At 38.0% G+C, this 16,065-nt stretch overlaps 2 protein-coding genes and 1 non-coding gene across 3 annotated transcripts in view; all 3 read right to left on the bottom strand.

Moving 5' to 3' along the window:
• Nucleotides 1–1,260: 1,260 nt before the first annotated feature.
• On the bottom strand, nucleotides 1,261–4,034 carry RPS13 (ribosomal protein S13). The gene is made up of 6 exons (XM_033118939.1): nucleotides 3,887–4,034; nucleotides 3,692–3,740; nucleotides 3,417–3,495; nucleotides 2,462–2,631; nucleotides 1,939–2,039; nucleotides 1,261–1,337 (listed from the first exon to the last, which is right to left on the bottom strand). Exons 1-6 carry the CDS (start codon nucleotides 3,907–3,909, stop codon nucleotides 1,304–1,306), a joined length of 456 nt encoding a protein of 151 aa, XP_032974830.1. The 5' UTR covers nucleotides 3,910–4,034; the 3' UTR covers nucleotides 1,261–1,303.
• LOC117031395 (small nucleolar RNA SNORD14) lies at nucleotides 1,525–1,617 on the bottom strand. The gene has a single exon (XR_004424535.1). It is a non-coding gene; the product is annotated as a small nucleolar RNA SNORD14 (small nucleolar RNA).
• Nucleotides 4,035–9,932: 5,898 nt separating the features above from the next.
• The window catches only part of PIK3C2A (phosphatidylinositol-4-phosphate 3-kinase catalytic subunit type 2 alpha), a 92,837-nt gene continuing 86,704 nt past the window's right edge, over nucleotides 9,933–16,065 (bottom strand). Inside the window, exons 28-33 of the mRNA XM_033120179.1 lie at nucleotides 15,779–15,903; nucleotides 14,624–14,741; nucleotides 14,467–14,539; nucleotides 14,032–14,141; nucleotides 13,819–13,944; nucleotides 9,933–12,209 (exon numbers count right to left, since the gene is read on the bottom strand). Of these exons, the coding sequence (XP_032976070.1) occupies nucleotides 12,027–12,209; nucleotides 13,819–13,944; nucleotides 14,032–14,141; nucleotides 14,467–14,539; nucleotides 14,624–14,741; nucleotides 15,779–15,903 (735 nt within the window). The 3' untranslated portion in view covers nucleotides 9,933–12,026. The remainder of the gene's footprint in view (nucleotides 12,210–13,818; nucleotides 13,945–14,031; nucleotides 14,142–14,466; nucleotides 14,540–14,623; nucleotides 14,742–15,778; nucleotides 15,904–16,065) is intronic.

Here is a 16,065-nt window from a genome sequence, read left to right as displayed (position 1 = left end):
TCCAAAAGATGCATTAGAGCTGATGGCTAGCTAGGTCTTATTTTGGGGGAAACATGGTAACTATCTAGGGTTTGTGAGACCTTGTTTTACTTGTTCATCACTCTTGGAGATGTTTGCCTTATTACAGGTAAGTTTATTTCTTGGTTTATGATTGTGAGCCACTTTAAAACATGAACACAAAAGCACAAGGGATTAAAAACTTACATCTAACACTAGGTAAGAAATGGGTAAAATACTGAAACAGATTATCCGCACCTGTCTCCCTTATTTGTGAGCCCACTAGGAAGGGGGACTGAATCAGTCTGCACACCCAGCATAGAACACATACTGCTGGGTAGGTGGCTATATGGACCTGAAGACCAAGGTTAAATGGTTTGGGTGTACCTCCTGAGCCTGGCGCCCAATATCAATGCTTGTTAACATAGTGGTCTCTTGAAAAGAAGGACTTTGCCTAATAGTGTGATTTCAAACACAAATTTTATTACTACTTAGGATAAAGCTGAAGTAAAAAGCTTATTATTAAATATAGTTAGAAAAAAGGTAGTACATACAAATGGCCTTCTTGAACTTTTCCTGCATCCTGAAGGAGCATGGCTTTGGAAACCAGCCAAACACACGGTTTATCATTTACTGGTCTTAAAATCTTGAATAGCTCATCCAGTTATTCAAGAGAATTAACTCTTTCAAACAGGGATACCCAATATTCTGCCAACATCTGGGTGAGTAAATTTTAACTCATCCAAAAGTTGCAAGGCTCAGGAACCTGAGCTCCCCTCAGTTCTTCCTGTTCCCTCTGCTCCAGATGGAACTGTGCTTGCTTACTGTTTGCTGAATCTCTTCTTCCTCATCTTTTAGCCTCACCAGCAAGTCTGGGAAAAAATATCACACTAACTCCTGAGGTCCCTCCACACTCAAGATGTCCTTCTCCAGACACTTTCATGTGTATTTCTGATGTTACCCTATGGATAACATGTATCACAGTTCTACCTGGCATTTAATATCAAATGTATCCAAAATACTTGGAAAGTTTCCCCATGACATTAAAACAACTAAATCACTACTACTTTCTAGTCTCTTCCAGCACCCTCTATACCACCTTAACTGCTCAACTTGATGCAATTATAAACAGGTGCAACAATGGATGCTATCTTATTGCTCTGTAGAATTACACAATTCTAATTCTGCTAAAACACAAATCAAAAAAGAGCAACATATATGAATCACTGATAGTTTTTTAAGGAAAGAAATACAAAACATGCATCTCATTAAACAATGATTTTATTACTTGAGTACATAGACAAATTTATGCAACCAAGGCAGAGGCCGTGGATGACTCGCTGAAAAGGAAAAAGAAGGGAGGGGAGAAGACTGGATTAATACAGGTCCTCCGTATTCATCCATAGAATTTCCCAGCTAACAGACCTATTTCCAAACAGCTAAAATAAACCCCAACTATATTAAATGCACCAAACTGCTGAGTTCTTGAATCAGTTCATTGCGCTCAAGCATAATGAATTAAGATGCTCACTCAGACATCCAAGGAAGAACTGGCCAACATAAGGAAAAAAATCCTTCTGGTGGAAACTGCGAATGTTTGGACATTAATCATCATAGTGAGCATCTGATGCAAAAATGAAGACAACATGAACACCTGGGAGCAGTGGTATGTACTGAAATTTTTACCCAGTATCTATCTAAAGGCTTGTTCATGTTCTAAATCAGGGGTCTGTGAACTATGGCCCTTCGCTTGTATCTGTAAATAGTTTCAATGGAACACAGCCACACCCGTTTATTTATGCATCATCTATGGTTGTATTCCTGCTATAATGACAGAACTGAAAGAGTGACTGACCATGAAGCCACGACCTAAAACATTACGATCAGTCCTTTTACTCTATTTACTATCTGGCTAACCTGTTAACAAATAAGGATACTTACTATTTCCAATTGGGGGGGAGGACTCGTTTGGTCTTGTAATATCGAGCCAACCGGTGAATACGACTCTCGATCAGAATCAGACGGAATTTAGCATCCTTATCCTAAAAATTAAAAAATTAGTAGAATTTAAGAAAACCACCCAAAACAACTAAACATTATCAAACATTATTTTAACAAAAGAATGCATAGACACCATGTACTTTAATGAAAAGTTACCCTGTAATAGAATCATAGGCCAGGGTTCATGTGGCTACATGAAGTCCTTAAGAATTTTTAAGGTTTCCAGGAGACCAAGAAGAAATGATTTGCATAACTCTGCAAACAAACACCTCGACATTTTCAACCAACTGAATATTACTGTCTAGAGAAGGCAAGGACCCTCCCACCAATCTCTTCTGGTAGAATTTTTATTTCAAAGCATCTTTAGTGTGACTAGTTTGTGTCCTAAGCCACTTTAGATAAATCAAATCCAATGCATTATCTTTACTGAAATAAACTAGTACAAGCAGTCCTATGCTCTTACCTTTCTGTTCCTCTCAAGATGCTTTCGAACCGCAACAGCTTTCTTAATTAAATGGTAGAGATCCTCAGGAAGATCAGGAGCAAGTCCTTTGGATTTAAGAATTCTTAGGATTTTATTGCCTGTCACAAAACGTACTTGTGCAACACCATGCGAGTCTCTCAGGATCACACCTAAAAACAGAATAATATATTATAAACTGCGAATGTTGGAAGACCATCATCATAGAAAGCTTGCTGGACGGACAGCAAAACTACTTAAAGCCAGCTTCAAAAAAAGTTTATTAAGAACATCAGAGCTTCTTAAAAAGAGTTTATGTACATTATTTTTCTTAACTCTCAAAACAGCATATATGACTACTTGACTATCTACTACGTCCTTCCTATTATGTGTGATACCGCCACTAGATCATAAGCTCCAAGAAGGCATATATTTTGCCCTTTTTCGACAACTGGAATCTCAGCATTCAGAATCATCACATGCCAGGCCAACATTTGCTGAATGAAGCCACTTGCAAAGTCACACACAGTTTAGGCTCAAACCACATCTGAAAAAGTGTGACAAGCAGCGTGAGTCCAATCCTTCATTTAATAGCTGTGTGATTTGGGGCTAGTTATAAAGCTACACTGTGCGTGTTTTCTCAACTGTTAGGATGGGGAAAACTACTGGCATTTACTTGAAATCATTCTTGTGAGAATTAAACGAGGGCAGTATTTGTAAAGTGCTTAGAACAATGCACTTATGACAGTGCCTAGCTCGTAATAAATACTCATTAAATTTTTCAGAACGTTTTAATAATTTTACCATCTTCTGAATGAGAATTTGAGAGTTCAACAAACGATGACCGAGAGGTCTCCGTCAACAGTGAAGCCAGGAAAAAGGGCGAAAGGTTTTCAGCCTTTTTCAGCAAGTTACACGAGGGCAAATGGAAGGGGCTCCATTACACAGAAACACTCACCGATCTGTGAGGGAGTCAGCCCCTTCTTAGCCAGTTTGTAGATCTGCTCCTTCACATCGTCAGACGTCAACTTCAGCCACTGTTTGTGGAAAGGAAGCGGCCTCAGCACGAGAAACCAGGGGCGATACCTACACACAGCGATCCCTCCACCCTCCAAGTAGCGCTCCTCATGCACACATGGCCGGCCACAGAGCCCGCACGCCGGCGCCACTTCCCCGGAGCGACGAATGGCATCCTCCTCCCCCATCTGTCCCCGGCCCCCGCACGCTACTTACGGTGGGGACGCTGCGGCGGTAGGGCAGAGCCGACTGGGACAGGCCCTTCCTGGGGAGAGAAGCAGTCTTAGTGTAAAGTGGTCCGTGCCACAGCAACCCAGAACACCATCCCCTCGACCCGCTGCCCACACTCCCTCCTTTCCCCTCATCCCCGCGGCCGAGCCCTGCAATTCTCGCAGGGAAACCCGCGCTCACCCGGGAGCGTGCATGCGACCCATGATGGCGGCGGCCAAGCAGCAAAAAAGAGAGCGAGGACTGTGAGAGCTTCCGGAAGCCACCCAGCACACAGGAAATGACCTCACACGTTCCCGCTTCCTCGCCTGCGGGAGGAGGAGTTACGCTGCGTGGTCCTCGGCGTCCGCCTAGCTACATATCCCGAAATGCATTTCAACGTGGTAGCAGATTTCTCAATCAACAGGACTACACATCCCGGCATGCATCGGCCCTTGAGGAGGCTCGTAGCTAGAGCGGCAAATTGAGTCCTTTTCCAGCGGGGCCTGTGCATTTCTGGAAGTGCTGCTAAAACCAAGATAGTGCCGGTTTGAATCCAAGACTGGATGTGGGCATGGAGCAGAGACAGCTGCAGGGGTTGGTGGACTTAGTCCCTGTCCTAGGAAAGGCCGTTATCTGCGCCCACACCCCCACAGAATTTGGGTGCCTGAAGTTCAGCCATACACTGTTATTATTCATTCATTCACCCGCGCCAGTCCTTATCTTGGCACTAGAATCCTCAAAGTCTGTCTCTGCCCTTAATAAATTCTCAGGTACAATACCATGGTGATACGTGCCTACACTGGAAGAAATTCATGGTAATGGTTAACAGCCAGCCAGAGCTGCTTTATTTTATCTCTAATCCTAATCTCTCAAGGGAGGGATCACTGACCACGGGGAAGTACCAGCCCAGGAATTTAAAGCAGGCACTGGCGGGCCCCTACCCCCTATCCACCCCCACCTGGCACCCCTCCAACACTTCCTTGCACCCGGCTGTGTGGTGCTTGGCTTGGTGGGGAGGAGTGTTGGGTAAAGCCTCACGGAGCCGCGCGTGCTTGAGAGTTGAACCGGGAGGAGCTTTGGGAATAAGATTGCAAAGGCAGGAGCTAGATATAAGGAGGTGAATGAAGGGAAGTGTTCAGGATGATGGAGATATTGAGGAGTTTGAACTTCTTGGTAAAAAGAACTGCCATTGAAACTCTTAAGACTGACTCAGTGCTGGTAGGAAGGAATGCGTTGAAAGAGTGGGCAAATGAGGGGCTTGTTCAAAAACAGACCGGAAGGAGGGAGGGAGGTGAAATCAATAAATGACTACCGACAAGTTTGAAGTAACTGGTGAGACTTTGAAAGAAACTCTAGGTACTAAAACATCCCCCCTCCACTGCTCTTTTAACCGATCACTATTATTTGATGAATCACTTTCTAAAGCATTAAGAATTTCATTCAAATTGGGTAATCTATTTTTCCTAGCAAAGATGCTTTCTTTTTTTTTAATTTGGGAACAGGACTTTATTGGGGAACAGTGTGTACTTCCAGGCCTTTTTTTCCAAGTCAAGTTGTTGTCCTCTCAATCTTAGTTGTGAAAGGTACAGCTCAGCTACAGGTCCAGTTGCCGTTTCTAGTTGCAGGGGGCACAGTCCACCATCCCTTGCGGGACTCGAGGAATTAAACCTGCAACCTTGTGGTTGAGAGCCCACTGGCCCATGTGGGAATCGAACCGGCAGCCTTCGGAGTTAGGAGCATGGAGCTGTAACCGTCTGAGCCACAGGGCCGGCCCAGATGCTTTCTTATTGTTAGCCAAATTTACATCTTCAGCCCAGATATGGAATAGGTTTTAACAGGGCTCCAACTCCCAACCCTCACCCCTACCTACCTACTCCAAGTCCCTTTTCAGTTAAACGCTATCCATTTGCTCAAACCACAAACCTTGGAGTCTTGATTTTTCCTTTTTAATTCCCTTTAGAGAGTCATCTCAGCTCTACCACAAAAATGTATCACAAATACATTCACTTCTCTCCATTTCCACTGCTATCCCCAATCCAAGCCACCCGCTCTCATATGGGCAACTCAGTGGTATCCCAGCTGTTTGTGCTTTACTCATGTCCCCACCCCAAACACACATAACCCATTCTCCATCTAGCAGTCAGTGATCTTTTAAAAACAGAAATCGGACAATTTATTACTCCCCTGAGTAACCCCTCCTATACTTTCTCAGTGCATTTACAATACAATCCAACCCCCTGGCCTCTGTCATCTCAGGCCTTTCCTGAGAAAGACCATCTAAACTTTAGATTCTAAAGTAATCCTCCTCCTTTCCAATATCCTATTGATTATCTTCATAGCACACGAATCTGACATTTTCCTTTCTAGTTGCTTGTTTGGTTGTCTGCCTCCAATAAAATTTGAACCCTGAGAATAGACTGTTCATTGCTTTTACCTCCAGCACCCAGAACATTGCCTGGCAGGCAGGGAGTTAGGCACTTACAAACCTAAGTAATTTGATCTCCATATGAGGATATCTAGACTACCAACTTTATTTCAGGAGGCGGTCAAAGATAGTGGGAAGAGTAAAATTTGGCAATCTAGACCTGGATTACAGTACACCTGTGTGTGATTTGGATCAGGTCAGTTATTTAATTACATGAGTTTTTTTAAGCATTGCTGGAATGATTTGCCCTCAGCCCTGATTTATCATCACACTTGTCTGGTAGTGGAAAGATTGAGGGATGTCTATAATATAACCAACACCAGTACTGGATTGTTTTGAGAATACCACTCTGGTTAAAAACAAAAACAAAAAAAACCCACAGCTATTAAAACACCACATGACTTTTCTAATAAGGATATAGAAATGTTGAAAAATATTTATTCATGGAATAGGAATTACGTTATTTCAGGTTTTTTTGTTTGGTTGTCATGTTTGAGCCCTCCACTAGTTTTTAATTCACCTTATCTGGCCATGTTTGTATCAATATCATCATAGATAAAATATGTAGTTGAATTTTAATCAAGTGGTATTTACCTTCTATTAATATTAAGCCATGCCCTGTGGCCTTTATGTGACATACTTTTCTGAGAACTTCTTTTGTAAACTGGGACCTTCTGATTTTCTAAAGATAAAAAAGGGGAAAGTTATAATTTTACTACATGAACCACTGTTAACACATTTCTAAAAGGCAGAGGTTCAGTGATCAAATGGTTTTAAAAAATGGATTTTATGATCTTTAAAGGTAAAATTCACATACCATAAAATTTGCTATTTTAACCATTTTAAAGTGTACAATTCAGTGGCTTTTAGTACATTCACAATATTGTGCAACCATCACCACTTACTCCAGAGTTTTCATTACCCCAAAGAGCAGCCTCGTATTCTTTAAGCAATTACTCATCTGTCTCCTCACCCCCATAGTCCCTGGCAACCACTAATCTTTCTGTCTCTATGGATTTGCCTATTCTAGATATTTCATATAGTTAATGCAATAGATAGTATGTGGCCTTTTGTGTGTAGTTTCTCCCTAGCATATCAAGATTTATCCATGGTGTAGCAGGATCACTGCTCTTCCTTTTTATGGCTGAATATTCCACTATATGGATGTGTCACATTTTATCTGTTGATGGACATTTGGCTTGTATGTACTTTTGGGCCATAAATAATGCTATGAACATTCATGTACAAGAATTTGAGTACCTGTTTTCAATTTCCTTGAGATTTTATACACACACACAATATATGAATTGCTGGGTGAGAGGTCATTTTTTTGAGAACTGCCAAACTGTTTTCCACAGCAGCTGCAGTTTTACACTCCCACAGTGAATAGGGGCTCCAAGATAAACAAAATACATTTCTCTACATCCTAGTGGGTAGGAATTAGTAACTCATTGTAGTTTTGATTTGTATTTTCCTAATGACTAATGAGGTTGAGCATCTTTTCATGTGATTATTAGCCATTTTGAAGAAATGTCTATTCAGTCTTTTGCCTTTGTAGAAATTGGGTTGGCTTTCTGCTGTTGAGTTTTAAGTTCTTTATACATTTTAGATATCACATGCTTATCAGATATATGACTCGTGACTTTTCTTTCCCATTCTGTGAGTTGTCTTTTTACTTTTTCTCGTTGCTTGTGCTTTTTATGTCATACTTAAGAAACCTGTCTAATCCAAGGTTAAAAAGATGGGGCCGACCTGGTGGCTCAGGTGGTTGGAGCGCCCGGCTTCTAACACTGAGGTCGCCAGTTCGATTCCCACATGGGCAGTGAGCTGCACCCTCTACAGCTAAGATTGTGAACAACAGCTCTCCCTGGAGCTGGGCTGCCTTGAGCCAATGACTGGCGACTGACTGTCTCAGCCAGAGGGAGCGCAAGGCTCCTAATACCAGCATGGGCCAGAGAGCTGTGACCTACACAACTAGACTGAGAAACACCGGCTTGAGGGAAGGTGGGGAGTCGAAAGAAGGAGGGGAAAAAAAAGATGGACACCTATGTTTTCTTTTAAGAGTATAATTTTAGCTAAGTTTAGATCATTGATCCACTTTGAACCAAATTTTTTATATGTTGTAAGAGTCCTACTTCATTCTTTTGCGGTTATCTAATTGTCCCAGCACCATGTGTTGAAAAACTTTTATTTTCCTATTGATTTTGTCAGCCTTGTGTCTTTCCTGGATCATGATTCAAACAAATAAAATAACCAAATAGTTGTTCTAGAAATGAAAAATACAACAACCAAAATTAAAAATTCAATGATGAGTTAAACAGTTGAAGAGTAGTGAATTGGAGAAGTCGTATTATTATAAATTATTCAGAACTGATGTTACTGATCGATTTAAGAATCCTAGATAGAAAAAAATAATAATATCTACACCTAGGCACATCCTAGTTAATATAGATCAAATAGGATCAGCTCCAAGGTGATAACTATTGAAGGTGTATGATGGATTCATTTGTGGAATTCATTATACTGTTGTCTAATTTTGTATACTTGTACACAGTATGTATAAAATTTGCACGATAAAGAGTTTCAAAAGAGTGAAATAATTTTTTTTTTTTGACATTAACTGAGTTCATCACTCCCAAAAAACTGGCTCTAATTGTTTAAGTTATTGCTCTTCATGGTCTCTGGGCCCTTTCACATGTTACGGTAGAAGAATCGACATTTCCCCGTTGTGTAGATATGTCTATAACATGGCTGTTACTGCATTATTTAATATTTAAATAAACTACCAAAAGCCAGGGACCATACTCACTGAAGCATTTCACTTCTATGAAACGGTGAGGAGGCTCTAGGAAAGTGGCAATGCAGACCTTCAAAGAACCACACTTAGAAATCAGGCACTCTAATTGGACATCTTTAGGGGCAACTGACAGCCCAGTTCTGAAATTCAGGATTATTTGAACCTAATAAACTCCTGGGTGAGATGCAAAGAACACCAACAGTGAGCTCAAAGTTTGGAACCAAAAACGTTAACATGTCAACGAGAAATGAAATTATAGCCGAGTTCCTTTATTCCAGAAATATTTTAATACAATCATAGTACAGTTACAAAGTCACATTCAGTCCACTGAATATATTCAAGGCATTAATAAAAATATCATACATCTTTATTCACTACTTTAATATAACGAAAGTATTTGGTTCTTATAGATGAGACTAACTGCTATATTCATTCATATTTGCACTGCTAGTAAAATAGCATGTAAGTAAATCTGTTGATTATAGAGTGCCGCTTTAGTCCTTTTTAATCTGAACTCTAAGTATCAAAATTGACTGTTTTCTGTTTTAAATGCCACATTACTTGAATCCTAGAAAAAATAGTTATCCCATTTAAGGCAAGATTTTGAAACTTTTATACAACTTTAATTTGAAAAGATAAAATAATATCAAAGATCATTCATGCCTTAACATTTAGATACCTACTGATTCTTATAAAGGCAGTAATAAGAATGTCAGTGCAAGTTCTACATTGGGTTCCTCAGTAGAGAAAATAATAGGTTCTTGGAGTAAACCATTATTTTCAAATCCCAAAGCACTGCAAGAGGAAAGAATTCTTCTGGTGCAGGACTTACATGTAGCATAATTATTTTTACTCGATAAAGATAGATATAAAACTTTGTGAGTATACATAAAAATTAGTGTCTTGGCCAGTTTGTTTAAACTTTTGTTTGATTTACTTTAATGCAAGCTTTAAAAAACTGTAAAAAAACCCCAACTGATTTAAAATCTATTGATAGTAGTAGTGCAAAGAGGCGCCTCTGTCCCTTTTTTTTTTTTTTTTTTTTTGGTAAGAGCTGAAGATTAGCATTTCACAAAGAAATAACTTATATTAAAATATATGTTAAGTGTGTGTGTGGTATTTTTATGACCAAAAAATGCACAAAATGAGTTAAATTAAGAGAAAACATTACCACTTGTTCTGAACTCCGTTAACTGTACAGTACTAATCACAATATACATTTTTAGATAAGAATTCAGATTTCTTGTCATTGAAAAGTGACATCACATTTTCTAGTTCTATTATTTGTGCTCAGAGACACTGCAGTAACAGACTGCAAATACGCAGTGTACATTGAATCCAATTAACAATGACCTTTTGCCAAAACCGTACTTTCTTTTTACAGTGGCTAAGTGACAACTCATGGAATGGAATTAGGTCTCAGAAGTTTAAATGAAACTATCTAGGAATTTTTTACATTTGCAAAGGTACTTACACACTTTAAGAAAATGTGAACTATATGTAGAAAAAGAAACTAAACGGTGGTGATATTCATATGGCATACTCACAGGGTTTCCTACAAATGGACCATTAGTGTTAGGCACCAAAAATTTCAAGTTTGTTTTTTTAAAGCCCGTCCCATTGATTCATCCTCAGCTCTTGTATTTCTGCTCTGCAGGTATCACCAATTTCATTAAACATTTGTACAGTTTGTAAAAATTCTGTTCTGGACAACTGAATTGTCCTTTCTTGGTATTGTTCACTGCATATTTTGTCAGTTATCTCACAGCACCTCAATTGCTACAATCTCTAATTTAAAAAGTGAATTTCTATTTTAGCCATGAGAATTAATATAGTATATACATAACTATGTGTGAAGCTGAATGAATAACTAATAAAAACCAATCTTATTCTTAATGGTTACTGTAGAATAATTTCAATCATGTCCCTTATGATTCTGAATCACATTACACTGAGTAATTTACGTGAATGTACAATGTTTACAAATGTCAGTAAGACACCTTACAAGACAAACTCTGCCATCAAAGTCTACATTAAAATTCAGTCTGGACCCTGGAATTCTTGTCCTGGGCCTCTTGTTCTACCAAACAGGAATGGGCAAATGGGTAAACAATTTTCACTTGTTTAATGCAGGAGTGGAGTAAAGATACATGGAAGTGGAACTACCGAACTGCAACTCACACTCCTAGGAATAAATGTAGGACTATAACGGAATGATGGAATTTAGTGTACAGCTACACCAATGAATCTCATTCAGTTACTGGACAACAAAAACACAAATCAAATGGCTGACTGTTTAACTAAGTCACACATCAGAAACAGAGAAAATGGTCTTTCTATGGGAAAAACATTAGTAAATATACATAATTTCCTGTGTTGGGTAAGTTGAAAGCGAGTGAAAACTACTAATTATTTATCAAGTCAGGAAAGAAAACTCAGAAGGAAGTGCCAAGGAAGCCCGTGAAGTTAAGGCACCATTATTTACAACTTCAGTGATTGGCACTTAATTCTGACAAGGGCTTTAAAGACATGAATAATAAAAATCAGTATTATTTCCCCCTACTTCTATCAACTACTTAGTAGTTCTTAACATAACGATCTATTGTTTGTGCTTTGCTTGTCAGCCCTGTGAACAGCAGCTGCATTTTATGGTAACACCCTGCACCATCCCGTCCTTTGGTGTTTGCAAACATGCACAGTGGTAAAGGCTGTAGAAGGTGCAAAAACACGAAAACAAACATGCTGTGAATGTGTAAGAAACAACGCAAACTAGACCAAACTAAAGCTATGACGCTGAATTACTCAAGAGAGGATTAAATCCTTCACCAACTCAAAGTCTTTTTCAGGACTTAATATATATTAAGTTTAGGGTTTATAGCATTCTACTAATATCTAATGACTTAAAAATGGCAATATCTTTAACAAATTCATAAAAGTTAGTTATGTGACTGTTGGTCCAACACGTGCTGAAATGTAGCAAGTTCATTTACTTTACAATTTCTGTCCAAGTATAAAAATACTATACAAAGCTCTCAAGTGTGTGTGTGTGTGTGTGTGTGTGTGTGTGCGCGCACATGTTTATAACTATTCGTGTTTCCAAAGCTCAGAAATTCACTAGCTTATAAACAGGTTGCTGCAGTCAGCTGATACCACTTAACCGTCTCTTTGCTCAGGTTGAAATCTTTCAAAGCCAGGGTTATTCCACCCAAGAAAAAATTCTCCCGCAGAGATTCTGCACTGAGTACACTCAGTTGAAGTTTTCTCTGTCTTAATGTTTCTTTGCTATATCCACTGTACACAAGCTACAGCAAAGGCAAAAAGAAACAAGAAGTTACAAATTATTTGTTTGGTTTCTTGGATTATTTTAAGTAAAAATATAAATGAGATTATTAATCAGACAGTGACTACAATTAATGACATTGATTACAACATATCTGGTGGAATTTGTCTCATATTTTTGATGTATTTCAGGAGTCTTGGATTGTATTCACATGCCTCAGAGTATCTCACATAGCAATGCACAAAGTAGAAAATTATTATTGACTAAAAACTAAAAACATGGTTTTCCTGAGATGGAGGTATGGGGAAGAGAAAAGAAATTACATGGCAGCATGCATTAAGATGATAGATGGAAAAGGAGACTGGAAGGAAGCAAGCAGCTGGGATAGCATAATTATAATTACTTTACAGAAAATGAAATAAATTTTCCTTTTGCTGTCTTTTTTCTGTTGGACTTTATATACTATGAAATGATAATTTTGGGGTTATCCATAATTCAGTGCAAACTCATCAACTATAAATTCAGTTTACAGTGAATCTGGAGTTTCACACACCACATTCAACACTTAGAATTCTTTTCTTTTCCCTCAAGAAAGCCTCACCATAAGTGCTGAGAAACATCTCCTTAATATAGTCCTTCTCACTGACTACAAGAACTAAAAAAATGACTACATTTCATTTTCTTGAAAGTACAATACTAACTAGAAAAAAGCCAATACTACTTTTCCAGAATAATACCAGTTGGTCTTCACCTAATGTTTTATATGCTTTTAAAGGGCTGACAGGATATGCTGTGATTTTAATAACCTTGATGAATATTCAGAATTATTTGCTCTCAGATCTCTATTCAGACATTTTGTGTGGATGTAATGTCAATGTACACAAATAATGCGGTGTTTATCCTAACGAAGTACTTGACTAAAGGTTAGTGGGTTTTAATAGATGAGCCATCTACGCTGACCCTGAGTAGCTGAGCAAAGTCACGGTTCTGCTCCACACAGTTCAGTTGGTGCTTTGTTTACTGTTTTCGGTTTGGAGCACTCTGTTTAAGAGGGCTGCTCACAGACCACAACAAATTAGAAGGAGGATGATTTTGAAACTACATCCTATAAAGCAAAGGTGAAGATTCTGAAGATATTTTAAAAGAATAAACAGGAAGGGCATTTCAACTTCAATTATGTGAAGAGCTGCAATGTAGAAGTAGGAAAAGAATAGTTCTGTGTGGTTCCAACAGATACAACTGAGATCCACAGAGGCAAACATACAGGGAGGGAAGATTACAGGTCAGTATAAAAAATAACCTAAGAGCTGGAGCTGCCCCAAGCAAACTGGATAGCCTGGAAGTATTTCAGCACAGATTGGACATCCCTTCTGAAAAATGGTGTAGGAGGGGTTCAAGCACTGGAAAAGCAGATGAATAATGGCCCCTAAGATCTTCTTAAAACCTAAGGTCTATGACTGAGGTTCAAATCTGCATCACTGTGTTAAATGCCATTGGACTGCTATTGATGTGCTTTACTAGTACAATAAATAGTTCAGCAACCAATACCTAAAAATTTTAAATTTAAAGTGTATAAAATTTTGAATCTCAAACAAAAATCTAGGAATTTTTTAGAAATGATTTTAACTTACCATTTCGTTGAATGTTGGATTCCTAGTCTTTCGTGAAATTTTGGTTTTACGTTTGGATGTTTTGTGGGTATCTGGAAGTAGGTATGTTTTGACATATGGATTTGGGTCGGCCCCATCTTCAGTAACCTATAAAGAAAAGCATTCCCTTAACAGTAATGCTTCTTACCAAGGGATGGGTTTCCTCTATAATCATCATTATTTGTAATCACTCACAAGATCTTTGATGTGCATCACCATGATGAAAAGAGTACCATTTCGGTAAGAGACAGATAATTTCACTGCTCCTCCTATTTGGCCTGGAGTTGGACTGAAGAGACCTGCATCTGAAAATATAAATGTGTTCATCTTTAATTTTATCTTGCTTGCAGTGGTTCAAGCTGCAACAAAAAATTTTTGCTTTAACTCCAGGACCATAACATATGAGGTTAAAAAAAGGGTAAAGAACCTCGCCATTGGATACATACTTAGTAATATTAGGGAAGTTGTATTTATCTAGAAATACACTGCCTTAGCAAGAATACCCTCCTCATTTTCAATGAACCACAGCCAGTAACCCTACTGTTACTCTCCACATCCACTGAGAAGTTACAGACTTGCAGGCCATAGGGAAGCCATGAACTATCATTAAAGAGAAAAAAAAAATCTCACCTGCAGACCTAGCTATTCCTTCAGCTTTCTCATCACGAAGTAAAGGGTGAAAAAAAGTACAAACAAGATCACACTAAGATAGAAGAGGAAAGAGATCCATTAGTTTAAATATTATATAGCACAAAAATACAATTTATTTTTCAGGTAGGACATTCACCTCTGCTACGTCTGTTGAAGCTCTCATCAAACTTTGTAAATAACTGTTTAATTCAATTTTTCTTTTGGCTGCTACATCTTTTATGTGTGTTCTTCCTAGAACCATCTTATTAGGAAAGCTACAAAAGAAAAACAATAAGCAGTGGGATTTAAATTAATTCATCTGGATGTGTTTATAGAATCAAGTACAGTATTTACTTAGAAATACTTTTATATATTTTTATATACTTTTTATATATTTAAATACAAAGTAGAGTCTTAATACACTATAAAGTAAATTTTGTGATTTCAAAGTACTGGAGATGAAATAGCTCAAATACCCCATCATTCTTTTATGAACCCTGGTACAAAAAGTACATGGTTTTGATAATTTGCTGTATTTATTACTTATTTTCTACTTATTTCTTCTCAAGACTAATCATTCACAAATATTTTATGAATGATTTTGGAGGTAGATCTTATCCTCCAAAATAATAATTACTCAATTAGCCATAGCTATCGTAGAGACCAGTAAAACCCACAAATGACATACAGCCCAAATCAAGACAATCCTAACTCTGCCTATTGTGGTGGCTGTGGGAAAATGAGACTGCATATGGAAATAAACTGATACCCACTTTGCTGCCTTTTTACTTTAGAAATCTAGTCTGAGAAGAATATGAGCAACTTGATACAGGAAATCTATTGGTCATTATACTACATTAAAACTGAGGATTTCCAAAGAATATCAGATACAAAACTAAGCACTACGATTCTAATTAAGTCTCAATGCCTCAGCTTTTTACTTTTTAGAGGAGCTCAGTATGACCATTTAGATTATTTCTACAGTGATTTAAAATCTGATTTTTTAAAACCAAAGTTCCAAATTATTATCTTGTGTTGTTTATTGTGGTAGAGATAACAAATTTAAAGCAGCAAATAAAATTAGAAAGATGGAAAATCCCACAATTTAAGTTTAAAATCTTGATCATTTATTCATTTACTCATTCAACAAAAACTTACAGTTCCTTGTCTATGGCTAGTACTGTGATACAAAGGAAAATAAGTCACATGGTCCACAGTATTTTACTGTTAACACAAAGCTTCTGACTTACACCTGATACTAAATAAATAGTTTCCTATAAAAAACGACTAAAGTACATAGATGAGAACATACCCTGGTAACTTCCAAAGTGGAAATATAATACTGAGCTTGTTGTGAAGTTCTTGAAACTCGTCAAATGTCCGGAACACAAATGAGGGCTCAAGCTGTCCTTCCCTCAAAATTCGGACTACATAAATCTGAAAAGAAACCACACCCAAACACATTAGAATCATAATAAAACCTTTCCAGACAGAAAATCTACAGGTTTACTATTATATGTAATACCAGTGCTTTTAACTTGGTAATATATGTCACCAATAGGAAACAGCAAATAAAAAACTCATCATAATTTATATCAC

Source organism: Rhinolophus ferrumequinum, chromosome 11, assembly GCF_004115265.2.
Source record: "Rhinolophus ferrumequinum isolate MPI-CBG mRhiFer1 chromosome 11, mRhiFer1_v1.p, whole genome shotgun sequence".
Taxonomy (NCBI): Eukaryota; Metazoa; Chordata; class Mammalia; order Chiroptera; family Rhinolophidae; genus Rhinolophus; species Rhinolophus ferrumequinum.
The sequence above is the reverse complement of the archived record's forward strand: the minus strand, read 5'-3'. Positions and strand labels throughout refer to the sequence as shown.

What these genes read in the sequence shown, in the direction of transcription:
- RPS13 (XM_033118939.1), bottom strand. Translation starts at nt 3,909, where the DNA reads ATGGGTCGCATGCACGCTCCCGG. An exon ending in ACCGCCGCAGCGTCCCCACC is followed by an intron (nt 3,496 to 3,691) that starts GTAAGTAGCGTG and finishes TTCCACAAACAG; the next exon opens with TGGCTGAAGTTGACGTCTGA. An exon ending in GCTGACTCCCTCACAGATCG is followed by an intron (nt 2,632 to 3,416) that starts GTGAGTGTTTCT and finishes TTCTGTTTTTAG; the next exon opens with GTGTGATCCTGAGAGACTCG.